Here is a 25,174-nt window from a genome sequence, read left to right as displayed (position 1 = left end):
TGATTGAGATTCTTTGTTTGGTATTGTACTGTTGTCCAGTATGCTGTGTGTACTTGTACTACTTGGGCCTTCACTAATATTCTCCTTTGTTTGAGTTATTTGTTTTGGTGTGTCGCTTGTATGTGTTGGTGAAAGTGGGTTTGATGCGTTCAGGGAGGCACTGATATCTCTTGTCAGTTTGATCGTTTTTGGGATTTTTTTTTTTTTCCTGCCAAATTAAAGCGTCTTCCGCCTCCTTTGTTTCGTTCATCGCTACGTCGTCGTCCCCGTATATCTTATCAAAACACATTTTACACGTGCATTTTCTGTTTGTTTTTATGAAGACATGATTTGATATAGGGGAAGCCCCTTGCAAAGATAGTGGATCCAATTAGGGCATCCATTGCAGCCTGTGGTGTGATCAATGTCTCCGTCCGCGCCACACGAAGCGCAAATATCTGTATGTGATTGGGCGGAGGCAGCGGCCATGAAGCTTTGTGCGTTCGACGCTTGATCGCTTGGGTTTGTTTACGAAATTGGATTTGCGGGGTTTCGCTTATATGAGGCACGCACTTCACATTCACTCTCACTCGACTGGGACTTTGATGTTGTGCGTGTGTGTGTACTAATTTATTGGATAAACTCTTCAGAACAAATATTTTCGGTAAGTAGGGGTAAACCATGTCAAAGCATTTCTAAAAGTGCCTTTGTACATTTGAAAAAAAATTGAAATAGTTTAGACATTTGCGTCACGAAAGTTGTAAGCAAAGAAGGAAACCACACAGGTAAGGAAAAGATTATTGTAGGCGTTTGCCAGACAGTGCCTACATGATTAGATTGATGCCTGGAAGTTGCAGTCCATTATGGCTGTAGCTGTCTAGGTGTTGGGTACTTTAGAATGCTGTAGGTTAGTAATGAGATCAAATTAGGTCTTGTTCTGTTGAAAGAAAGCCAGCGTTTCAAAAATTGTAGAGGGGGCTGTCAAATAACAATAGCCCCTTAAGAACTAGGAAGTAGTTAACGGTATATGCTGATGTTTTACAACAATTCCAAGTACTGAATAAGAATTTTGACTTAGGTGTAGAATTAGGTATATGTTAAGATGCATGCTAGTCTTTTCTAATCACCGCTGATGTTACTGTTGATTTGTGGTACTATTCATATCTGGGGTTGAAAATACTGAGAATGATAAAGCTAATTGTGATACAGGTAAGAATTGCAGACTTGAGATTTAACATAATGTAACCTTACCTAATTGTTGGTAACTGTAAAGATGCTCGTCTTAGTGTTTTGAAAATCGTTGCTGACGTTACTATGAATTTATTGTATTTAAACATGGGCTAGCAGATGATATAGGGAAGGGTTGCAGACTGGCAAACATATTTGTGAATACCTAAAATTATGTAGAATCATAACTACATTATTGTAAAAGATATATATGTATGGAAGAGAATGAAAATGATCTTGTATTAACTTATCTCGTATTGAATACAAGAAACAAAATGAACAAATACCATTGAAAAATCTATTTGCCATGAGGGAGAGAGGGACTGGGTAGGTTATATATGGTCAGAGTAGGAGAATACTGTGCTTGATTTATCGTTTATTTGAACAGTGTTGTCATTTCTTTCATTAATCACTGGCTTTGCATGCTCCTCTAAATTGCAATACTTATTTCCCAATGCAGTCCCCAGATGGGGGTGGGGGTTTCGTACAAACAAGTGATTTCCAATTGAAATGGAACACCCAATTTGGTCAAATCAACAGGAAAACTGTTGGGAAAAAAATATATGGATCATGTCAAGAACAGTGACACCAATGATCCTCATCTAAAGAATGGCTATCCCAACATAACATAACCCAACCCACAGTATTCCCTAATTCAGATAATGTCAAGATTAGCGAACCCAACATATCTATATCAAAAACAGCAAACCTGATTATAGTAATGTAAAGAGTAACGAACCCAATAATCTTTTAAAGAATAGTGAACCCTACTGTGATTGTGTTCTCTAATCTTAGGTATGGTCAGAATTGGAGAAAACTGCTTGTCTTATTGTTTATTTGAACAATGTTGTCCTTGTTTCTCTCATTAATCACTGTCTTTGCACTCCTCTTTAATTCTAAATACTTATTTCCCAATGCAGTCCCCAGACATGACTGGTATGGGGGTTGGGGTTGGTACAAACAGGTGTTTTCTGATTGGAACAAAAGACCCAATTTAATGAAGTCAACAGGAAAACTGTTGTAAAAAAAAAAAATCAAATCTAATAGCCTGCTGGGTGTTTTGTGGGTATTGGGATTTACATCCTTAAGTGTAGTGTGACTTTGGATAATGTAATACATTATTTTTTCACCTAATTTACCTCAAGTTCATTATGTGAAGCTCTTGTAAACCAGTAAGGTGATATTTTCTTAAGTCAGGTATTATGTACAAAATGCCACAAGACAAAGGTAATCCCTGTATAAAAACACAATTGCATATTTTGCACTTCTATTTTATTTCCTAATACAGAAATAGAAAACTGTACATATAAAATTAAAATAAATTAAGGTGATGACGTTAAAATGTTGATGTTCCAAATTGATAGATAGATAGATAGATAGACTTTATTTGGCAATAAATCAATGTACATGAAGTGCAAATAATGACAAGAACACATAGTTCGAAATAATAAATGTAAATTGCCGAGGATAACACAAAAAGCATGAACGCTTATTTCCATTGTGGTCCTCATCAGGTAATTTTTCTACATTAAGTCACACGGACAAACATACATAGGGGGTTGAGGGGACCAGAGACACTCATGAGTAATACCAGTCAGTACACATATGACACATAAACATTGTTATAGTTTTGCTAATATTACTGAAATGTTTGTACACATAGGAACATTGAGTCCAAATATTTGAGCACCATCCAAAAGGAACATTGCATTAGGCAAAGGAACAACAAAATAATGTTAAACTGTAACAAAACAGTATGAGTGAGTACTGTAACGGAGTAGTACCATTAATAATATACTGCATTTTTCTACATCTGTATCAACATGTATGAGTGAGTACTATATCAGAGTAGGACCATTAATGATATACTACAATATTCTACATCTGTAACAACATGTAGTTATAGTGAATCCTACACTGCAGCTAGGGTTACGTACTAATTAAATCTAACATTTTACCTGAATCTCAGGATGGAGTGGGCAATTACTATGAGTAGTACATTATAACCTGAAGCACCAGAGGTAGGGTACAGGGGACCAGTACTCGAATGAGTAAAACAACAAGGAGAATGAGGAAAGAGGTCAGATCATAACTGTTCTCGGAACCTACCTGAGACATATGCCATATTATGACTGGCAAAACAAAGGTGGAAACCAATTTGTAAACATCAATCATTGTTATGCTGAACTAAACTTCTGAAAAAAGGGGGGGAGGGGAGGTCAGAAACAGTTATGAGTGAACGCAGATATGGATGGTATTACTCATGGAATCAGGTATCCCTCACTAAGCTAGTAGTACACAAAATCAAGGCTGTTCTCTGTCCATAGCTGAGACATATAGTAACCCTTGACTTTTTTCTTGAAGGTAACCTTGCTATTTGTCTTCTTAATGGACACAGCTAGTGAGTTCCATAGTTGAGCACCTGTGAAGTGAAAACTGTTTTTGGTGAAGGGACCTGCATTAGGTACAATAAGAGACTCTTGACTGTTCCGGGTTCGGTTCTCAGCCGATAATGTAAAATTACAGCTCACATATGAGGGAGCAGAATTATGAATGACATTGTAAACCTGGTTTAGTTTCAGCTGCTGGACACAATATTTTACTGGTAACATTCCTACCTTGCTAAATTCTTCAATACCAATATGACTACGTTGATGTAGGTTTAGGTATGAATCTAATTATCTTATTCTGTGTAACCTGTAGCCGGGACTGGTTTTTTCAGATGTTGAAACTGGTACCTGCAAAGAATTCCTCATTTGATCTTGGGAGGCTTTTTTGAAAGTTCTTTTACTCCCATCTCCGACGTTTCTATGTAGGTTGGCAGGTTGCATCCTGTGCAATTATTGGCCACATTATTGTCTTCCCTTTTTAGGGAATTAATGGGTGTCCATACAGAGGAGGTATTATTTTCCAACCAAGAAAATAATAATGATAATAATGAAATAAAAATAAAATGAAAAATACAATAATAGTTGTTCCGCTTTTCATACTTGCATGATGGCTTTATATTATTTTGGTCATACTCTGATTTAAGACTTCATTTCTAATCAGACAATTTTAATGGTTTAAAAGAAATTGATCTATTCTTGTTATCATACTATATATCCATTTAATTTTTGTATGGTTTTAATGAATATATGAAATAGAAGTGCAAAATATAATGGTGATTTTATCCTTGATGCATTTGAATTGTTTATTCTACATCTATAAAAATTGTTTTATAATGATAAGCAAGAAAATGTAGGATAGTAGACATTATCATGTGGCATTTTGTTGCATATCCTTTCCAACTTGTCAGTTTCTGTATTAATGACCATTTCTCTCATGATTCTATAAATGGTCAGTAGGTCACCTATTTTTCTTCTTTGTTCCAGAGTTGGCATTTCCAACTTTAACAATCTCTTCATATGACAGTTTTGAATTTGTTGGGGCCATATTCGTAATTGCTGTTCATATTCTTTCAATTTTCTTTATATTCTTTTTAGCATTGGGTGTCCATAATGTTGCTGCATACTGTACTCCAGTTTTGGCCTTCTCAGTGTGATTACTAGTTTCTTTACCATTCCTTTGTCCAAGTAGGTAAAGGCCCCCTTTGTTGGTCATAGCAGTTTTTTCTATCTGTTTTTCAGGTGCCATGTCCTTTGTGATAATCACTCCAAGGTCTTTTTCAGAACTCACTACTTTCTTTACTTCCTTTTTACCGATTTTATATTGTCATGATATTCTGTAACCCGGTTTACAAATATCCTTTTTGTAGTGACAATTCTGTATTACAGACATTTTCTTAGCTAGTGAAACTTCACAAAATTTATTTCAATGCTTAATGGAGCAAAAAGATAAATAAATAAAAAATAAAAATATAAATAAATAAATGGATGAATAGAATAAAATAAAAATACATACATATACCAAAGGCTTTTTCCCCTTTACACGGGGAGTAGCCAAAAAGAAAAAGGCATAGAAATCACTCCCAACTATTTCATTTACCATATATTCCACTTCCCTCAACCCTCCTCCCTCCCTCCTGTCTTGGCACCTCGTGGATGACGGGTCATCCCTGCATCCTGTCCACTGCCCTGGGTCAGAAGCAGTGTCGCAAGACACAGCACATCCACAGCAAGGCCACTTCATAAATTCAGTGACCCCCTCTTGGTCCCCTCATGCAGAAAAGGAGAAGATGGGGAGAAATCCCTTCGGACTGCGTCAAGTTTTTTCTCATACATGCTTCCATACCCCCCATCCCCCACCCACTCCCCCTCATGCATCATAGCCTCATCTATACACAACCCTTCTCCATTCACCCCTATCTTCTGTCCTCTCCTGTCCTTCCCCTACAGACATTCCTCTCTTTTGTAAAGCCCCTTTCACCCCATCCATCCATCTCATCCTAGGACACCCACTATCATATTCACTCCCTCCACCTCCACCTTCCACACTTCTTTTACAAATCTTTCTTCACTCATTCTTTCCATATGTCCAAACCATCCTAATACTCTTTCATCAACTCTATCTCCCAGCTCCCTTTCCACCCCTGTTCACCTCCTCACCTCCTCATTTCTCACTCTATCTACTGTAGCATAGTAACCTGTATCATACTTCTCAGACATTTCATCTCAAACACATTCAGACTCCCTCTCTCTTCCTCTCTCATGTTCCATGTTTCTGCCCCATACATTGATGTTGGCACAATCACTCCTTCATATAACCTCCTCTTAGCATCCATTCCCAGATGTCTATTTCTCATTACACTTTTTAATCCACCAAGGCATTTACTCACTTCTCTCAATCTACATTCTACCTCCACCCCACTCCTCCCTTTCCTGTCACATTCGCACCCAAGTATCTGAAACTATCCACTTCCTCCAGTCTTTCACCCTTAATACTCACTTCCAGCCTGCTGTCACTCTCTCCCCTTGTACATCTCATCACCTTACTTTTGCCCACATTTATCTTCAGCTTCCTTCTTTCACACACCTTCTCAAACTCTGTCACTAACTTCCTCAATCCCTCCTCTGATCCTGCTACAAGCGCAGTGTCGTCAGCAAACAACAGCTGGCTCACCTCCCACTTTTCTCCATTTCCTTTAACCATCTCCAACCCCTGACCCACTACCCTTCCATTCATCTGTCGCACCACCCCATCCAATTATAAATTGAACAACCAGGGTGATATAGCACACCCCTGACGAAGTCCCACCTTTACCTCAAACCATTCACTCTCTCCATTTCTAATCCTAATGCAAGCTCTACAATCATAAAAACTCTTGACTGCTCTTAACAGCTTTCCGCCTATCCCATATATCTGCAGTATCTCCCACAGTGCCTTCCTGTCTACCCTGTCATAAGCCTTTTACAGATCCATAAAAGCCCAAAAAACATCCTTCCCCTTTCCTATAGCTTTCTCACATATCTGTCTTTTCACAAAAATCTGATCTACACAACCCCTACCTGTCCTAAAACCACACTGTTCCTCACCAATTACTCCCTCTGTTCCTCTCCTAATCCTCTCAATCAAGATCCTCCCATAAGCCTTCCCAACTACACTCAACAAGCTGATCCCTTTGTAACTACTACACTCACACTTGTCCCCCTTTCCCTTGTAAAGCGGAACTATACAGGCACTCCTCCAGTCCTCCGGTACTCTACCCTCTCTCCAGCAAACATTAAATAACCTCACCAGCCAGTCCACCATAACTGTACTTCCTTTCTTCAGACATTCTGCATTGCATCCATCCAACCCAGGTGCCTTACCTGCTCTTATCATCTTAACAGCTGCTTCCACTTCATCTTTCCCTATTTCTCCTCCATTTTCCTCACTCATCACTCATTTTCTTAGCACTTCCCACTGCAACTACCTTTCCCTCCCTATCCTCCTTCACATTTAGCAACTCCCTAAAATACTGTGCCCACCTTCCTCTCACTGCCTTCTCTTCCATTATCATCTCTCCATCTGCACCTTTTACCTTTTCTTCTCTACTTAATTCACCTCCTCTTCCTCTTTTAATTTCCTTCCAAAACATCTTTTTTATTGCTTTCAAAATTTTCTGTCATACTCTAAAATAAATAAATAAAAGCATGGCACAGGTAGAGAATATTGTTAGGGATCTTACAATTTTTAAGGTTATCATTAAAGATTGTACTCTGTTAAGTTATCTAGAGAAAAGATGTAATCTAGTGAATCTATCACTGGTGTGTCAAGTTCAAAAATTGAATTGTTTACTTTCATTGGGAAGGGCATCAGTTTGTACAGGTTGAATCTAAATTCAGAAGCGAAAAGAACCTCTGTTATTATTGAAGAAACACTTAAGTGTGCAGTTTACAAGGGATAATAGAATGGTATCTTTACTTCACCAAAGAAAGGTTGGAAATTACAATCTTTCTTAGGTGAGTTAATTATCCTTACAAGTTGGGGCATTGGGAGAAGGGAGGACATGACCAGAATTTGCAACAACTAAATTTTGCACAAAGGATTCCAGGACACACAGGATTCCGATCCATTACTTTGAGGATAATTGACTTGCATATTAATTTTGTTTACCTTAAATAACTTACATAATTCTTCCAAGATTTTGTTGTTAAATTCAGCAGCATTGTCTGAAACTAAGATCTTGGGAGCTGTGGAATTACAGATTCGTTCATATATTACTGAAACAATTGTTTCGGCTCTCTTATTTGGAATGGGTTGTAAAATACAAAATCTTGACAGATAATTAATCAATGGCAAGAAACACATATATCCCTTTTCAGACATAGGTAACTCAAGCATTTTACTGGTTATAACATTTACTACAGATCCTGTATCAATAAATATTTGAATAGGTCTTTTGAATAAATTTACTCACAATGATGTGTCCTACAGAAGTCCTTCCAATTGTTACAGTAAATGAGAGAGAAAAAATCTCCTGTGTTGTTGTTCTCTTTGTCATCCCTTTTCAGTACACTATAACGTCTGTCCCTCTAAGGTTAGCTCTGTAGTGTTGTTTTATTTTGTGTCTTCTGGGGTTTTTACTCCTGTTTCTGGGTGAATACAAAAAAAAATTGGCATTCCTCTACAATCCTGTGTTCTATGTCCTACTCAATTGTGATACAAATAGAAAGTCGGGTTTCTACAATGATATTCATCATGACTCATATTTTCAGTTCCTGCAAATAATCTCATAATAACACCCAAGGAGTTCTGTGATGGAAATTTACCACTTTTTTTTTTTTAATGTCTATCACAGAACTCCTAATAAAGACAACCCCGGAGTATAAAAAAATACCATGTCTTGATTTTGATAAAATGTACTGGGGACAAACGGGACGTGATCTACTTACCAGGATAAAAGAACATAAAAATTCATGAAAATACGGCCAAGAAAACTCAGCTGTATTCCTCCACTCAAGTCTTTTAGATCACAGAATAGATTGGAAAAATGCAGCCCCACTCAGGGCACGTCACTTGAAGTTTACCTAGTTCCCTTTTGTAGCTTTCTCCTCTGTATATACGTTCTTGTCTATGTACCCAATAATTGTAACTGCTGAAGAGGACCACAGTGATCGAAATATACAGTTTACCCTATATCTCAGCTTATCTTTCTCCGAGAGTGGGTTTAAGTTTTATTTTACTCTTGTGTTACGACATCTACGTTACTTGATGTGTGTGTGTGCATATACCTGTATATGTATATATATATATATATATATATGTATATATATATATATATATATATATGTATATGTATATGATTTATATATATATATATGTATATATATATATATATATATATATATATATATATATATATACATATATATATATATATATACTGTATATATATATATACAGTATATACAATATTTACATGGGTTACAGTGGTGTGATAGGTGAATGCAAGGGTAGTGGGTTAGTGGTTAAAGAAACTGGAGAAAAGTGGGAGGCAAGCCAGTTGTTGTTTGCTGAGGAGGGATTGAGGAAGTTAGTGAGTGACAGAGTTTGAGAAGGTGTGTGAAAGAAGGAAGCTGAAGATAAATGTGGGCACAAGTAAGGTGATGAGATGTACAAGGGGAGAGAGTGACAGCAGGCTGGAAGTGAGCATTAAGGGTGAAAGACTGGAGGAATTGGATAGTTTTAGATACTTGGGTGTGAATGTGGCAGGAAAAGGAGGAGGTAGAATGTAGATTGAGAGAAGTGAGTAAATGCCTTGGTGGATTAAAAAGTGTAATGAGAAATAGACATCTGGGAATGGATGCTAAAAGGAGGTTATATGAAGGAGTGATTGTACCAACACCACTGTATGGGGTAGAAACATGGAACATGAGAGAGGAAGAGATAAGGAGTCTGTATGTTTTTGTGATGATATGTCTGTGAAGTTTGATAGGGGTTACTAGGCTATATTGATTTATCTGAGGAGATGAGAAGGAGAACGGGGGTGGAAAGGGAGCTGGGAGATAGGTTTGATGAAAGAGTATTAGGATGGTTTGGACACATGGAAAGAATGAGTGAAGTAAGATTTGTAAAAGAAGTGTGGAAGGCAGAGGTGGAAGGAGTGAATATGAGGGGGATAAATAATGAAGTTAGTAAGTTTGCGGACTACACTAAAATAGGACACCTGTTTAGGTCAGGAGACGACGCAGAGATTCTGCAGGATGATCGTAACAAATTATTTACATGGTCGGTGAAATGGCAAATGAACTTCAATATCTCTAAATGTAGCGTGTTAAACGTAGGGCTACACAACCCCGAAAATAGATGGAGCTTAGATAACATGCTTTTAGAGAAAACTAAGTGTGAGAGAGACTTGGGAGTTCTAGTGAGTCCGGACCTTAAAACCAGTAAACAGTGCATTAGCGCTAGGAATAAAGCTAACAGAGCATTAGGTTTCATTGCTAGGACGGTAACGAACATAAGGGCAGAGGTAATTATTAAACTCTAGCTATAGTTAGACCCATCCTTGACTATGCGGTACAGTTTTGGTCTCCGTCCTACAAAATGAACATCAATTCACTAGAATCAGTACAGAAAAGAATGTCCAAAATGATACATGGACTCAGAAATTTGCCTCCCGACAGGCTTAGGCACCTGAACTTGCACTCTCTGGAAAAACGCAGAGTGCGGGGTGATCTAATAGAGGTGTTCAAGTGGATCAGAGTTTTTAACAATGGTGATGCAAAGTAGCTCGTCCTCGTACCAGGGTGGGGATTTACGTGCACTACGTGGTCCCGTCTGTTGCCTGGAGTTTGTGAGTAGTTGCTTGCATTTTCTTTGTAGACAAATTATCTTGTTTAGTTCTTCAAAGACGTTGCGTACGATGAATGCTTGGCTGCACCAATACATGTGCAAGCACGTAATATGTCGCACGGAATTCTTTAGATGTAGTCTTTAGTTGCGTGCGTTGAGTGCTTCTCTCTGGAGACGTTTTTGTTGCGTGCGTTAAATTACGTGCGTTCTAGTTGCGTACGTTAAAGGTTCTTCTTCTTCGGAGATGTTTTAGTTGCGTGCGTTGAGTGCTTCTCTTCGGAGATGTTTTATTTGCGTGCGTTCTTTCCCTCGGTGCCGCTACTCGTTGCCGCTGTTGCCGCCCTTGGGGTACTCACTTATGGAAATGGCGACTCGCTTCTTTTAGTTACTGTAGTCTTTTGTCAAGGAGAAAGGAAATGTAGTAATCTTCTATATCTTATGGTAAATCGAATTGTACACAAAGCTCTCTCCTTGAGGTTCTTCAAATGAATGAATCCCCCCAAAAACACATATGCAAGATTCTACGTGATCTTTGCAGTTACATAAGGATTTCCTTAGTACAATGATCAATTTATATTCAAGATTCTCCCCAAAGGGCGTGATTTTACATTCGTGAACCAATTGAATTTTCTCCTCCATCCTTTCACCAATCAGATTCTTTGTTTCAAGTCTATACGGCGATATTGTTTACTTGGAATAATCTCGAGACCCTGCATAATTCTCACTTAAGTTACAAAGGAATGTCGTGTCAGCAATATTGTAAATGTACACTCTAGGTCCCTGGCTGTTATTTACAAACAAGATGGAAAGGCGTAACGCAGCTCGGTCGGGCTATTGTTTATAAATGACCTACCCGTCTTCAACCCAACTCTCTATAGTTTTTATTTTTAGTTTCCTCCCAGCCTCTTACAATTTGGACTTTTGTGAAAGTTTGTCAAAGGTTATTGTTTCCAATTATGCCATTGTATCCTACATTATACACAGACCCCCTTTTTCTTGCCTGCCATCGATCTCTTTGAAGTGTTTATTCAGCCTTTCATTTCTCCCATTAAGCTCGTTTGATACGAGTTATTTGTTCCCCTCCCCCACTTCGTTTTGGTTGAAGCCAGACTGTATTTGTATAAACTCGTGTTGCTCGTATTACATGCTCTTTAAAAGTTGGATGTCAAGCATTATATATTTTTCAGGTCGAGGGTAAATATCAAAATTTCCTGGGAAAGGGTATACTAAGATCTCGTATATTCATCATATGATAGAGTCTGGTGAGGCGTCTGACACAATATCACGCGATGACACACACTGGAGAGAAGCCTTTTAATTGCGAACAGGGTGATACAGTTTTGCCAGGACAGTAAGTGTGCTCTCAAAGACCACGTGATGACCCACACGGGAGAGAAGCCTTTCCAATGTGACCTGTGTGGTGCATCTTTTTCACGAAGTGATCATCTCAAACATCACATGATGACCCACACTGGAGAGAAGCCTTTGATGCTTGACCTGTGTGATACAACTTTGTCACGAAAGAGTGCTCCTAGATATCACGTGATGACACCCACTGTAGAGGAGCCTTTCCAATGTGGTCTGTGTGATGCATCTTTCTCACGAAAGGGTTTTCTTAAAGAACACATGATGACCCACACTGCAGAGAAGCCTTTCAAATGCAACTTGTGTAAAGCAGTTTTTTTTCTTCTTCAGGAAAGCGTGCCCTTAAATATCACACAGTGACCCACAGTGGAGAGAAGCCTTTCGAATGTGGCATGTGTGAATCTGCAGCTTTCTGACAATAGAGTCCTCTCAAATACCACGCGATGATGACCCACAGTGGGGAGAACCCTTTCCAATATGACCTGTGTGATGCAACTCCCTCACGAAAGGAGCACCTCAAACGTCACATGATGAACCACACTAGACAGAAGCCTTTCAAGTGTGACCTGTGTGACGCAGCTTACTCAGAAAGGAGTGCTCTCAAATATCACATTTTTCTAGTGTCGCTGACAGTTCTGTATAGAATTATTTTTGACTATGTTTTTATGTAATGTCTTTCCTCGAGTGAGTCTCAGGGCAAGATACCTTCGGTATTGGTTTGTAATATTGCCAACAGTTATAGCTGGTACACGGATTGGACAGTGCCTCATGTCGGAGTTGATCTGGCAACTATGTGTTTGTTTACATTGTAGTGAAAGAATAGAAAAGGGTAGTAGCCAACACCATTATAATGAGCAGTTTTCCAATTTTGGGGAGTTTCCAATATATGAACTGCATATGGTTGTGTATTGATATGACCAACTAAGTAATCAGTGACCAACATTAACAGTAGTCAAGTGGTGGTTGTTGGCGAGTAGCACGGATACATGCATGTGCACCTCAAGGTTAGGCGGCGTGTTAAGCAGTATTTTGCTCTGGGAGACAGGGCTGGGACACTGTCAACGGTGTGGGTGTGATGTGCATACATGTTTATGAGGGTAACCATTTCTATTTACAAAGGATTGAAAAAGAGAAGTATGCCGACAGGGGACCTTTTGGCCCATAACTAGGCCGGGTGGGAGAAAACAACTATAAATGAACAAATAAATAGAAATAGTAGTAACGTAAATAATGAATGGGTAAAGTTAAACAATAAACAAATGTGCGATCAAGTGCAAGTTCAATTCACCCGGGGAGCATCTTTGGTTATTAGAAATCAAAATCTCAGAAGGAACCAGCAACTTGGGTTCAAGTCGATGACTTAGCGTCTGCTCATTGAGAGCGTTTACGTGATGTGCAAAGTCTGATTTTCGTGGTAAGACGGATATGTGAGGAAGCTTTAGCAAAGGGTTAAGATGATTTTGGACCTTTTAGTATTTGGAAAAGGGCTTTGACAGGGTAGACGGAAAGGCACTGTGGGAGGTTTTACAGATGTATGGGATAGGAGGAAAGCTGTTAACAGCAGTCAAGATTTTTTTTTTTTACAAGAGTAGTACAGCCTGTGTTAAAGCCATAAGGATCAATGAGAGGATATCACAGTTCAAGCAACTGGGGTACCACTTTCTTGATACTTGGTTTCTCTTTTCTAGGTGTCATGACCTTTATGTTTCTGATATAATCCACCGAACTCGCAGAGGCAAAGATGTTCTTACAAAGTGGAGTTCCTCAGGGTTCCTTTCTTTGGCCACTTGTATTCATAGTATATATCAATGATATAGACCACGTACTGAAATCTATCGTGTCCAAATTTGCTGGTGATACAAAACTGTGGAATGGCAAATGATCACTTAAACTAATGGTCTGAAAAGTGGCTAATGGAATTTTACACAAATGCAAGGTTATGCACAAAGGTAAAAATAACAGTACGATTACAATTTTTTTTTTTTTTTTTTTTTTTTATAAATTCGTTAACAAAAGTGGATAGTGAAAAGGATCTCGGGCTAATTATCAGTAACGATCTCAAATCATCTAAACAGTATATTTCAGCCTCTGAGAAAGCAAACAAGATTCCAGAACTGATTGCGTGATCTTATGACTTCAACCACAATTGGAATATGCCGTTTCCTTATGGTCACCGACTTTCATTGAAGGCATTGACAGATTGGAAAGAGTACAACGGCGAGCCACAAAACTGATTCCAAATATCAAAAAGGAATTATACGAAAATCAATTAAGACATATGAATCTATTTTCCCTAAAAAGCGTAGACTCAGGTGACTTGATGCAGGTCTAAGATTCTGAAGGGAATTGACAACATTAAAAGTGACATTATTTCACACTATTGGTTGTTATTTCTCAATTTGTTTATTATTATTTATCTGTCCATTTATTATTTACTATTTACCTGATAGGTTATAATCTAACTTTACCTTTTTATCTATTCATGTTTGTTTTTTTCTCATCCGACCGAGTTATGGACCAAAAGGTCTCCTGTCGGTATGCTTCTCCTTTGTAGTCCTTTGAACTTGAAAGTGGTTTGGTGTAGGGGTGGGACATGGAAGCACCCACTCAGCAGTCGGGCGTAGTGTACCGCATTGGATGTTTGGATTGTGATGCAGATTACATAGGAGAAACGTATAAGAAGCTCGCCACTAGAATTGAATAACATAAACGGGCAATTAAACGGAAAGATGTAGCCTCAGCACTTTATTAACACATGAACGAACTACAGCACAACGTTGACCAAGAAGGAGCGACAGTGGTGCACAGAGGCAACTCGAAGAAAAGGAGATTATTCATAGAAGTGTGGACGACAAAAGAGATTAGCGTAAATAGGTGCATAGACTTAAATCCAGTATACCTGGGCACTAGGAACACAATGGCAGAAAAAGATAAAGTGAGAGAGTACAGGGTGAACGAAGGTCACAGTGTGTATGAACGTGATTTAATTTATTTCCTTTTTTCGTGCAAGTGTGTATTTCACTTGTACAAATTGCATTTGTATTTATTCTTTTGTTAACATAGAAAGTTCGGCGGGACGCTTTGTCTTCCTTTTTGATTGCCGTTAGCCCAAAAAGTCATCTGCAAAACACTCCCTATGTGATGTGCGCAAGATTTTGACAGCAAAGCAAGTAGTGTGCCTCTGCGTTAAAGGTTGCTTCAATTGGTGTAGTTTTTCATTGGTTCTGATTGCCGCTGCCAAATTGGTAGATATAGATAAGGTGACGTATCAAACGTGTTCAGTGTTTACATTCTCTCATGTCAGACATGCAATTACTATAGACATAAACCGTTAGTCGATAAGATAATCTTAAAAGTTTGTTTTAGTACTGGTTGGTTGAAGGGCAGGTTTGAGTCTACCCTAACCCCCCCCCCCTCCATGCAGGTGACGTTGCCTCTACGAGGTGCATCGTAGGTAATTAATAATTACTCCTTTGAGTAGGAGAGAAGTATGGAATTTCAACCCACAACTAGGCTAACAAAGCAAACACCGCTATAATGACCAGTTGACCACTTTGATAATCGATTTTACTATGTGTTTTTAGGCAAACTATACTTATAATAGAGGATGGCATGTATGAAATGGTTTGTGTACAAAACACCAACAATCCTACTATTACATATCTCTAAAAGTTAATCTCATTTTTTTTTTCAGAAAGGTATCAACAAAGAAAACCCGATGTAGCATCGATAGCTCGGCTATCTCACAACTCATTTTAAACATCAAGTGATGGCCCACACAGGAGAGAAGCCTTTCTAGTGTGACCTATATTTTGCCAACGATTGTCACATATATCACATGATGACCCACATAGTAGAGAAGCCTTTGCAGTGTGACTTGTGTGATTCTGCTTTCTCTCAAAAGCGTTATCTCAAATGTCACATGATGAGCCACACAGGAGAGAAGCCATTTCAGTGTGACATGTGTGATTCTGCTTTCTCACAAAAGCATCATCTCAAACATCATATGATGACCCACACAGGAGAGAAGCCATTCCAGTGTGACATGTGTGATTCCGCTTTCTCACAAAAGGGTCTCCTCAAAAGTCACATGAGGACCCACACAGGAGAGAAGCCATTCCAGTGTGACATGTGTGATTCTACTTTCTCACAAAAGGGTCTCCTCAAAAGTCACATGATGACCCACACAGGAGAGAAACCATTCCAGTGTGACATGTGTGATTACGCTTTCTCACAAAAGCGTGACCTCAAAAGTCACATGAGGACCCACACAGGAGAGAAGCCATTCCAGTGTGACATGTGTGATTCTACTTTCTCACAAAAGGGTCTCCTCAAAAGTCACATGATGACCCACACAGGAGAGAAACCACTCCAGTGTGACATGTGTGATTACGCTTTCTCACAAAAGCGTGATCTCAAACGTCACATGATGAGCCACACAGGAGAGAAACCATTCCAATGTGATATGTGTGATTCCGCTTTCTCACAAAAGCGTGATCTCAGACGTCACATGATGACCCACACAGGAGAGAAGCCATTCCAGTGTGGCATGTGTGATTCCGCTTTCTCACGAAAGGGTGATCTCAAACGTCACATGATGAGCCACACAGGAGAAAAGCCATTTCAGTGTGACATGTGTGATTCTGCTTTCTCACAAAAGCATCATCTCAAACATCATATGATGACCCACACAGGAGAGAAGCCATTCCAGTGTGACATGTGTGATTCTGCTTTCTCACAAAAGGGTCACCTTAAAAGTCACATGAGGACCCACACAGGAGAGAAGCCATTCCAATGTGACATGTGTGATTCTGCTTTCTCACAAAAGGGTCTCCTCAAAAGTCACATGATGACCCACACAGAAGAGAAACCATTCCAATGTGACATGTGTGATTCCGCTTTCTCACGAAAGGATGATCTCAAACGTCACATGATGAGCCACACAGGAGAGAAACCATTCCAATGTGATATGTGTGATTCCGCTTTCTCACAAAAGCGTGATCTCAGACATCACATGATGACCCACACAGGAGAAAAGCCATTCCAGTGTGGCATGTGTGATTCCGCTTTCTCACTAAAGGGTCGTCTTAAACGTCACATGATGACCCACACAGGAGAGAAGCCATTCCAGTGTGGCATGTGTGATTCCGCTTTCTCACGAAAGGGTGATCTCAAACGTCACATGATGAGCCACACAGGAGAAAAGCCATTCCAGTGTGACATGTGTGATTCTGCTTTCTCACAAAAGGGTCACCTTAAAAGTCACATGAGGACCCACACAGGAGAGAAGCCATTCCAATGTGACATGTGTGATTCTGCTTTCTCATAAAAGGGTCTCCTCAAAAGTCACATGATGACCCACACAGAAGAGAAACCATTCAAATGTGACATGTGTGATTCCGCTTGTAATTAATTAGATAAAGGCCTAAGTATGAAAAATATGTACAGTTGACAGACAATATACGTATAAATAAGGCGCTCACTTGTGTTAATTATATGAAAAATACCAGCATAATTTTTTTACTGATTGTACACACACACATACATATATATATATATAATTTTTTCTTCTTTCAATTTTGATACCCCAGGGGTCAAATCATGACTTCAGATTTTTGCTAAAGTGGATTTTTTTTTTTCAACCTAGAGTTCAAAAACACTGATATTTGGATTCCTTGTCTGATTGTAAATATATATACATTTATGTAACTAAGACTTTGATCAGCCTAGTTATGACCTCAAAATATCTGAAGTCATATCTCCTCAACAGTTGTTTGGATTAACCTTAGAATTTCAGCAAAATCTGATAGGTGAGGGTGCTAGGCACTTGTTGATCTGACTGAGAATGCCCCAGAAGTGGAATTGCTCATTTTGACTTTGGCTGCCTCCCTTATAAGGGGGAAAATGCCCTTGGTATACAGTAAAAGCCCTCTTATCCAGCATTCAGGTATCCGGCAACTTCAAATATCCAGTGTTTTTGTGACCCTTCACTTCTTTTAGTAACCCCTTCAGAAAAGTACAGAGAAGGTTAGTGTATAGTGATGAACTGTATGTTGGCGAGTGAGGTGGTGACGCCGCAATCATGTGATGCTTTGTTTATGTTGCGGTATGTGATACTATATGTTCACTGACATTAATAGTGAGTTAAGGGGGCAATTGTAGACATTGACTAGATAAACACCATATGAGGACGGAGCCTTTATTTGTACGACGTTTCGCTTATTACAGCTTTTTCAAGTACTTGAAAAAGCTGTAATAAGCGAAACGTCGTACAAATAAAGGCTCCGTCCTCATATGGTGTTTATCTAGTCAATCTTGTCGGCAGACTGCCACTTTTAAGCAAATTGTAGACATATTTCTGTACCCCTTCACTTACTTTAGCAACCCCTTCAAGTATCCATAATTTTCGAGTATCCGGCATGCCTTTGGCCCCAGTGATGCTGGACAAGAGAGCTTTTACTGTATATGTATGTATACATTTGTATGTATGTGCATTTATGGTTTTTCATTAAACATCTTGTTATCTGTATGGTCTGTTTTTACCTTGGCCCATTTTCGAGATTCATAGAATACTGCATTTAGCTACAGGGAGACCCAAAAGGCCCTTCCCCCCCCCCCTTGTACAGTAATTGCAAGGGTGGCTGCTGAGTCAAAAGATACACCCATCCCACTCCCTTCAAAAAGACATTGTCCCTTCCATATAAGCTCCTCATTGTTACCTGACAAAAAAAATTTTTTTGAATACTATCTAATCACTGTTCTGTATGTTGAATACTAAAACTATTTTTTTTTTTTTTTTTTTTTGCAGCATTAGATCCCTCCTCTAAATTGGTTTAGCTGCTGCTTTGGGTGGATGGCATATTATATCCATGAAGAATGCTGAAAAAATGTTGGTTATTGGTGGCCATGAAGTCCCCCTTGTCCACCAGTATGCCATTATGGGAATCGTGTCCCTTCCCATTTTTTAGTGGGCTGGAGCTGAGGTCATCCTCTTGTGGGTTCTTGGTAAGATGGAAAGGAATTTGACATTTTGGTATTCATAAACTAAAGAAATGTATGTAGATATCATTTACAGGATTAAGTTTCTCTCTTCTTGAATTTATAGCTTTAACCATATACAGTAGTGTCGCTCTATTTTTGCTTTCCAAACTTTTTTGGCAAATCTTTCCATTCTTATTTTCTCCATATGCCCAAATCACCTTTGCACTCTATTTTTCCTATCCAATAGCTCTCTTGTCATCCACATTTAAGAGGAAGACCAAGAAGGAGGTGGGTGGATGGATGGGAGTGAAAGGAGTGTTGGATGCAAGAAGAATGTTGTGTACTACTGAGCAAGGAAAACCGAATGCCATAAGTAGGAGTGAAGCGAGAGAGAGAGAGACTGTAGGTGGATGATGAAGGAATGGCATGGCTCCAAGGGATGTTCTTGTCTGATCCATTGATTTTCTGAGTGGATGAGGAGAGGGGGGGTGACGTCGTATAATATAGTGCTGTGGGTAAACTAGCTTTGGTTGTTAACCCCTGCCAGGGAAGTTCTGTCTTGCTGCATTGCCTTTGACCTGAACATGAGAGCCTAAGGTAGAAGATGTCATGAGTGGGCTTCGGATGTGTGTGGGGCAGGTATTTGATTTTACACAGCCACCATTGTAAGGGAAGGAAGGTCCATTGGTATGTATAGGTATGTGTAGATATGAAGTTGTTTAATATTATCTGTCTAACAGATGCTCACTAACCGAGCAAGAGAGAGCATCACTACTTGTGACAGAGGTCAAGGTGGTGACGGCAATTCAAACCCTGACACCCGTGAGTTGTACCAAGGGTGTGCTACATTAAATAGGAGGACCATACTACAAAGGCTTCTTTAAGGAGCACCATCCTAGCTTCCTGACATGGGCGGCGGGGGGAGTTCACAAAGTTCAACCAAATCAATCATCAGTCATCTATTTCTCTACCAAGGGCCCCACCCTCTTATATGGAAAGTAGCCAGCCAGGGCATGCACCCACTCTCACTCATTCCACTCCCATCCACCACCCATATTTTGGTTGGAATGTGGTCAAGTACCGAGATGTTATTAACTGCCAGGATGAAATTCTATCACTAAATATTCTCAGATAACAAAGAAATAATGATGTATGTACGGGTGATTTTTTTTATGGCAATGCCGATTCCTATTCACTCTTAGATGCCGATACCGATGCTGATTCCTATTCACTCTTAGTTGCCAATGCCAATTCCACTTTATATGATTGTGGTATATCAGTTTTTAATATGAAGTAATTAAAATATGATTTTTACTTGCTTCATAATCTCTGTAGATTTATACCTGCCAGTCGTTGAGCTGTTAGATGCTGATGATTGAATGAAGTTAATGAAGTGCTTATTGATTGACCACTTTATGATTACCGTATCAATGTATGGTTGTATTATTCTCTGTCGGTTGAAAAAGAGGTAGACATTACCTGTTTCATAGATTTTGATGTAACTACTAACTTCAAGTAACTTGAATCATTTCATGCATGGTTTTGATAAAGCACATGTACAGAGTGTAAACTGCATCAATCCAATTCTTAATCCTATCTTAATAGTAAAGACTAAACCTAACTCAGTCTCTATAATAATTGATACATGGAATGCGGGAAACGGCTAAAAAAAATATTCCCCCCTTTTTTTTTTTTTTTTTTTTGAAAAGCCGTGTCTGTTTTGTTCCATAAAGGATTTTTTTTTTCTCGCTCTACATCAACTCAAGGAATCCAAGTCACGTGGTTCCAGTGGGAGGGAGCAAAATTGATCAACTTTGCTTTGTAGTGTCAGAAGAGATGAAGATATTCTTTTTTTTTTTTTCGTTGAAGTTTCGCTATGTCCAAATTTGACTTGTGTGATTGTGATTTTGACAATAAATCATCTAAACATGAGTCAAAGTCATAGCTGTTGTTGTCAAGTGTTTACATGTCAAAATACATAAAAAATCTTTATAAATGATTCATTTGGCTATAAAATGCTGCAAAGTGGGAGTAAATCTGTCTGCCAATTTTTCGAATATATAAGCAGGTAAAATTGACAGTCCACGGATGCCTGGACGATTTACTCCCATATTACTCTCACATAATTTCTTTTGTGGAAACATTGCTGTTTCAAAAATATATATATATATATATAAGTTTAATTTTATATAAGAAATACAAAAATAAAATATAGAATTAATATAATTTGCTCTAATATTTACTGCCATCTTAAAAGTTTCTCTGGTCGTATGCCTTCCTGTTTGCAGATTTGATCACCTCTGCATACTATATTTTTGAAACATGTGTTATGGCAGTAGTGTAGGTTTACACTACCACAACATATTCCTAGCCACCTCAATCCCTACAGTTGTGATGCTATGTGCTAAAGCCTTGATTATTTGGTAGTGGTATCTCGTATAGCACATAATATGCTGCATGGCCCTATGCAACCACCAGAACAGTGAATAATAGGTGAATTACTGAATTGGCATCATCGGCCGATGGCGAATCCCTTTCTAAAAAAAAATGCAGATTTTCGCATATGCTGATTCACCAAAAAAGTGACTATTCTTGCCTATGCCGATTAATCAGCACACCCCTAGATGTATGTAGCAGTATCAGCTGATGAGTAAAGAAAATCAATGTCTGTATATTGCTGCAACAGAAATAATTTATGTCTACAGGAGTATTAGCTGAAGTAATTTTTTTTTTATCAAACAGGAGCCAGCTTCTGTATTATCATGCTTCATGCATCATTGTACAACATAGAAAGTATTTTAGGTTCCAAGGATGAACCATTTGAACTGCAATTGGAGCAGGTATGTATGCATCCCTTCACTCACATTATAGCCAGCTCATCTTTTGTAATTAAACAGAATGAATAGAGAGAAGAAGAAAAAAGTATCTAATGCTAGATTATTCTCCCCAGGTTTGAGGCAGTCAGGAATCCTTTTCACAACATTTGATAAACTCAAGAGGGTTGGTGCATCACATCTCAGTTTGACTGGATGGGGTGGTGCGAGAGGTAAATGCAAGGGTGGTGGGTCAGGGATTGGAGATGGTTAAAGAAAATGGAGAAAAGTGGGAGGTGAGCCAGCTGTTGTTTGCGGACGACACTGCGCTTGTAGTAGAATCAGAGGAGTAATTGAGGAAGTTGGTGACTGGAAGTGAGCATTAAGGGAGAGCGACTGGAGGAAGTGGATAGTTTTAGATACTTGGGTGTGAATATGGTAGGAAAGGGTGGAGTAGAGGTGGAGGTAGAATGTAGATTGAGAGAAGCAAGTAAATGTCTTGGTGGATTAAAAAGTGTAATGAGAAATAGACATTTGGGAATGGATGCTAGGAGGAGATTGTATGAAGGAGTGATTGTGCCAACAGCACTGTATGGGGCAGAAACATGGAACATAGAGAGGAAGAGAGAAGGAGTTTGAATGTGTTTGAGATGAGGTGTCTGAGAAGTATGGTGGGGGTTACTAGGCTGGATAGAGTGAGAAATGAGGAGGCGAGGAGAACAGGGGTGGTAAGGGAGTTGGGAGATAGGGTTGATGAAAGAGTATTAGGATGGTTTGGACACATGGAAAGAATAAGTAAAGAAAGACTAGTAAAAGAGGTATGGAAGGCAGATGTGGAGGGAGTGAACATGAGGGGGCGACATAGGATGAGATGGATGGATGGGGTGAGAGGGGCTTTGAGGAAGAGGGGAATGTCTGTTGAGGAAGGATGGGAGAGGACAGGAGACAGGGGTGAATGGAGAAGGGTTGTATATGGATGATATTGTGATGCATGAGGTGGAATGGGTGGAGGGATGGGGGGTGAGGTAGTATGTGTGAGAAAAATTTGACGCAGCCCGAAGGGATTTCTCCCCATCTCCTTTTCTGCATGGGGGGGGGCCTCGTCGATTTAATTAAGTGGCCTTACTGTGGATGTGCTGTGTCTTGCGACACTGCCTCTGACCCAGGGCAGTGGACAGGATGCAGGGAAGACCCATCATCCAGGAGGTGCCAAGATAAGAGGGAGGGTAGAGGGTGGAGGGGAGTGGAGTGTATTTTGGGTGGGAATGGTTTTTATGCCTTTTTCTTTTTGGCTACCTTCCTTGTAAGGGGGGAAAAAGCCTTTGGTATATGTATGTATGCACAAGGGATAGCTAAAGTCAAAGGCATAAATCCACTCCCACCCATTTCATCCCCACATACTCCACTCCCATTCACAACCCCTCCCTCCCTCCCTTCCTCTTTTCTTGGCTCCTCATGGATGATGGGTCATCCCTGCATCTCACCCACTACCCTGGGTCAGAAACAATGTAGCAAGACACAGCACATCCACAGTAGGGCCACTTTATTTAATCGGCGACACCCCCTCATCCAGGAAAAGAGAAGACGGGGGGAAAATCCCTTTGGGCTGCATCAAGATATCATTCACACATACTCCCTCACCCCCCACCCACTCCTTTCCATGCATCGCAGCATCATCCATACACAACCATTCTCTCTACTCACCCTTTGTCTTCTACCTTCCTTCCCCATCAGACATTCCCCTCTTTCCCAATGCTCCTTTTACCCCATCCATTTTATCATCCTTGGTCGCCCCTTCATGTTCACTTCTTCCACAACTCTTTTACTAATCTTTCTTCACTCATTCTTTCCATGTGTCCAACAAACCCTCCCAACACTCTTTCATCCACCCCAGCTCTCCTTGTTTCTCACTCTATCCAGCCATGTCACCCCTACCATATTTCTCAGGTGTTTCATCTCAAACACATTTAAAGTCTTCCTCTCTTATGTTCCATGTTCCTGCCCCATACAATGCTGTCAGCAAAATCACCCCTTCGTACCATCTCCTCTTTGCATCCATTCCCATATGTCTATTCAGGTAGCAGTACATTGCCAAAAACATATCCCTTCTTGAAAATCTTCATGCACGAGACCCATCCTACACTGACGAGTGGTCACAGATGCAGATATATTCAACTGTGAATAATTTTTTGATGCTCCACCTCCATTTTATGTTATGACACATGCAAAAAACAAAAAATCGAAATTCAGACTATGCCAGCATTTGAGCTAAACACTGGGCTAACAATTTATGGGTTAAGCTGTTATTAGACAACATCCAACATATGTTAAAGCAACTTGGTGCCTCCCCACACACACACACACACAAAGAATAGGTCTTAAAAAAAAAAAACCTTTAACAATGCATAATGTTAATTGTTACTGACCCCATCTCCCAACTCCTTTTCCACCCCACTCTCCTCATCTCCTCGTTTCTCATTCTATCCAGCCTAGTAACCCCTATCATACTTCTCAGGCACCTCATCTCAAACACAGAATTATGAAAGGGATGGAAATTCTCGATAGAGATGACTTGTTAAAGTGGGACAGAAGAGAAACAAGAGGACATGAAAAGAAACTAAAGAAGGACAGCTACAGAAGAGACCTGAAAAAGAATAGCTTCCCACATAGAGTGATTGATGTCTGGAACAAACTAAACAGAGAAACAGTGAGTGCCAAAACTATACACGATTTTAAGAATAAACTGGATGTGGAGAAATACGAAAACAGGTCACTACAAGCATAGCTCTCGTCCTGTAAAATACAACTAGGTAAATACAAACTCCTCCTTTCTTACGTTGCATGTTTCAAGCCCTTACAGTTCCGTAAAACTAAGAATACTTGGAGTAAAAGAAACACTTCATTGAAGATGCTACATACAGTATATATCAAAGTTTCAAAACAACTAATGAATTGATTTATCCACTGGTGTCCTCCTTCAGCTGCTCACACAGTTCAAGCAGCTGAGTTGTTCCCGTAACTTCTGGAGACACTGCAGATAATTCTCCCTGCAAATAGAATTTTTTTTTAAGAATTTTGCTCAAGAGTTTTGTCATAACAAATGAAATCTTAAAGAAATGGGGAACAGATGAAACAGTTCAAATATGGCAAGACTGGGACAAAGCAGACTAGTAGATTTACATGTGAGCAGAAACAACTATGCAAGTTTTAGCAATAAAAATACAAACTATGTGGCTCAATACAAAAAAAAAAAAAAAAAAAAAAATCACCACTTTCAACACTATGCCAACCGCGCAATAATGACTATTTTTAGTACCAACACTGTCAAACAAGAACCTTTGAGTGACTTATGGGATGAACCAATGAACATGACTAGCTTCTAAAGAGAGAACCAGGAACACATTGACAGATTGCACTATTAACCTCTTCAATACAAGTCGAATACTCATGCACAGCTGCCTGACTGATATACGATGATACATCACAATGCACTCATTATAAAATATAAAGTTATGGCTGTAATACTTGTTCTCTTCTACCCTGAATGTGGATAACCACAGAAAACAAGATCAAGTCTGTCTGTCAGAATA

The 25,174-nt window shown here is 39.4% G+C and overlaps 1 protein-coding gene across 10 annotated transcripts; it reads left to right on the top strand.

Annotated features, from left to right (window-relative positions):
- Nucleotides 1-217: 217 nt before the first annotated feature.
- On the top strand, nt 218-24,342 carry LOC143031700 (uncharacterized). 10 transcript variants are annotated; one of them, XR_012967028.1, is made up of 5 exons: nt 514-643; nt 18,599-18,795; nt 21,514-21,611; nt 21,722-21,771; nt 24,100-24,342. XR_012967028.1 is itself a non-coding variant. In XM_076195894.1 (2 exons), exon 2 carries the CDS (start codon nt 15,629-15,631, stop codon nt 17,117-17,119), a length of 1,491 nt encoding a protein of 496 aa, XP_076052009.1. In that variant the 5' UTR covers nt 218-501; nt 15,485-15,628; the 3' UTR covers nt 17,120-18,319. The 10 variants fall into 10 exon arrangements, 5 of the variants coding, with proteins under 5 accessions (XP_076052009.1, XP_076052016.1, XP_076051989.1 ...); XR_012967027.1 differs by having other exon boundaries at nt 21,722-21,817; XR_012967024.1 differs by lacking the exons at nt 514-643; nt 24,100-24,342 and adding an exon at nt 218-501 and having other exon boundaries at nt 21,722-22,696.
- Nucleotides 24,343-25,174: the final 832 nt, after the last annotated feature.

Source organism: Oratosquilla oratoria, chromosome 1, assembly GCF_046742065.1.
Source record: "Oratosquilla oratoria isolate Oo_2021 chromosome 1, ASM4674206v1, whole genome shotgun sequence".
In the NCBI taxonomy this organism is placed as follows: Eukaryota; Metazoa; Arthropoda; class Malacostraca; order Stomatopoda; family Squillidae; genus Oratosquilla; species Oratosquilla oratoria.
The sequence above is the reverse complement of the archived record's forward strand: the minus strand, read 5'-3'. Positions and strand labels throughout refer to the sequence as shown.

Coding starts and splice junctions, on each gene's coding strand:
- LOC143031700 (XM_076195894.1), top strand. CDS start 15,629: ATGATGACCCACATAGTAGAGAAGCCTTTGCAGTGTGACTTGTGTGAT.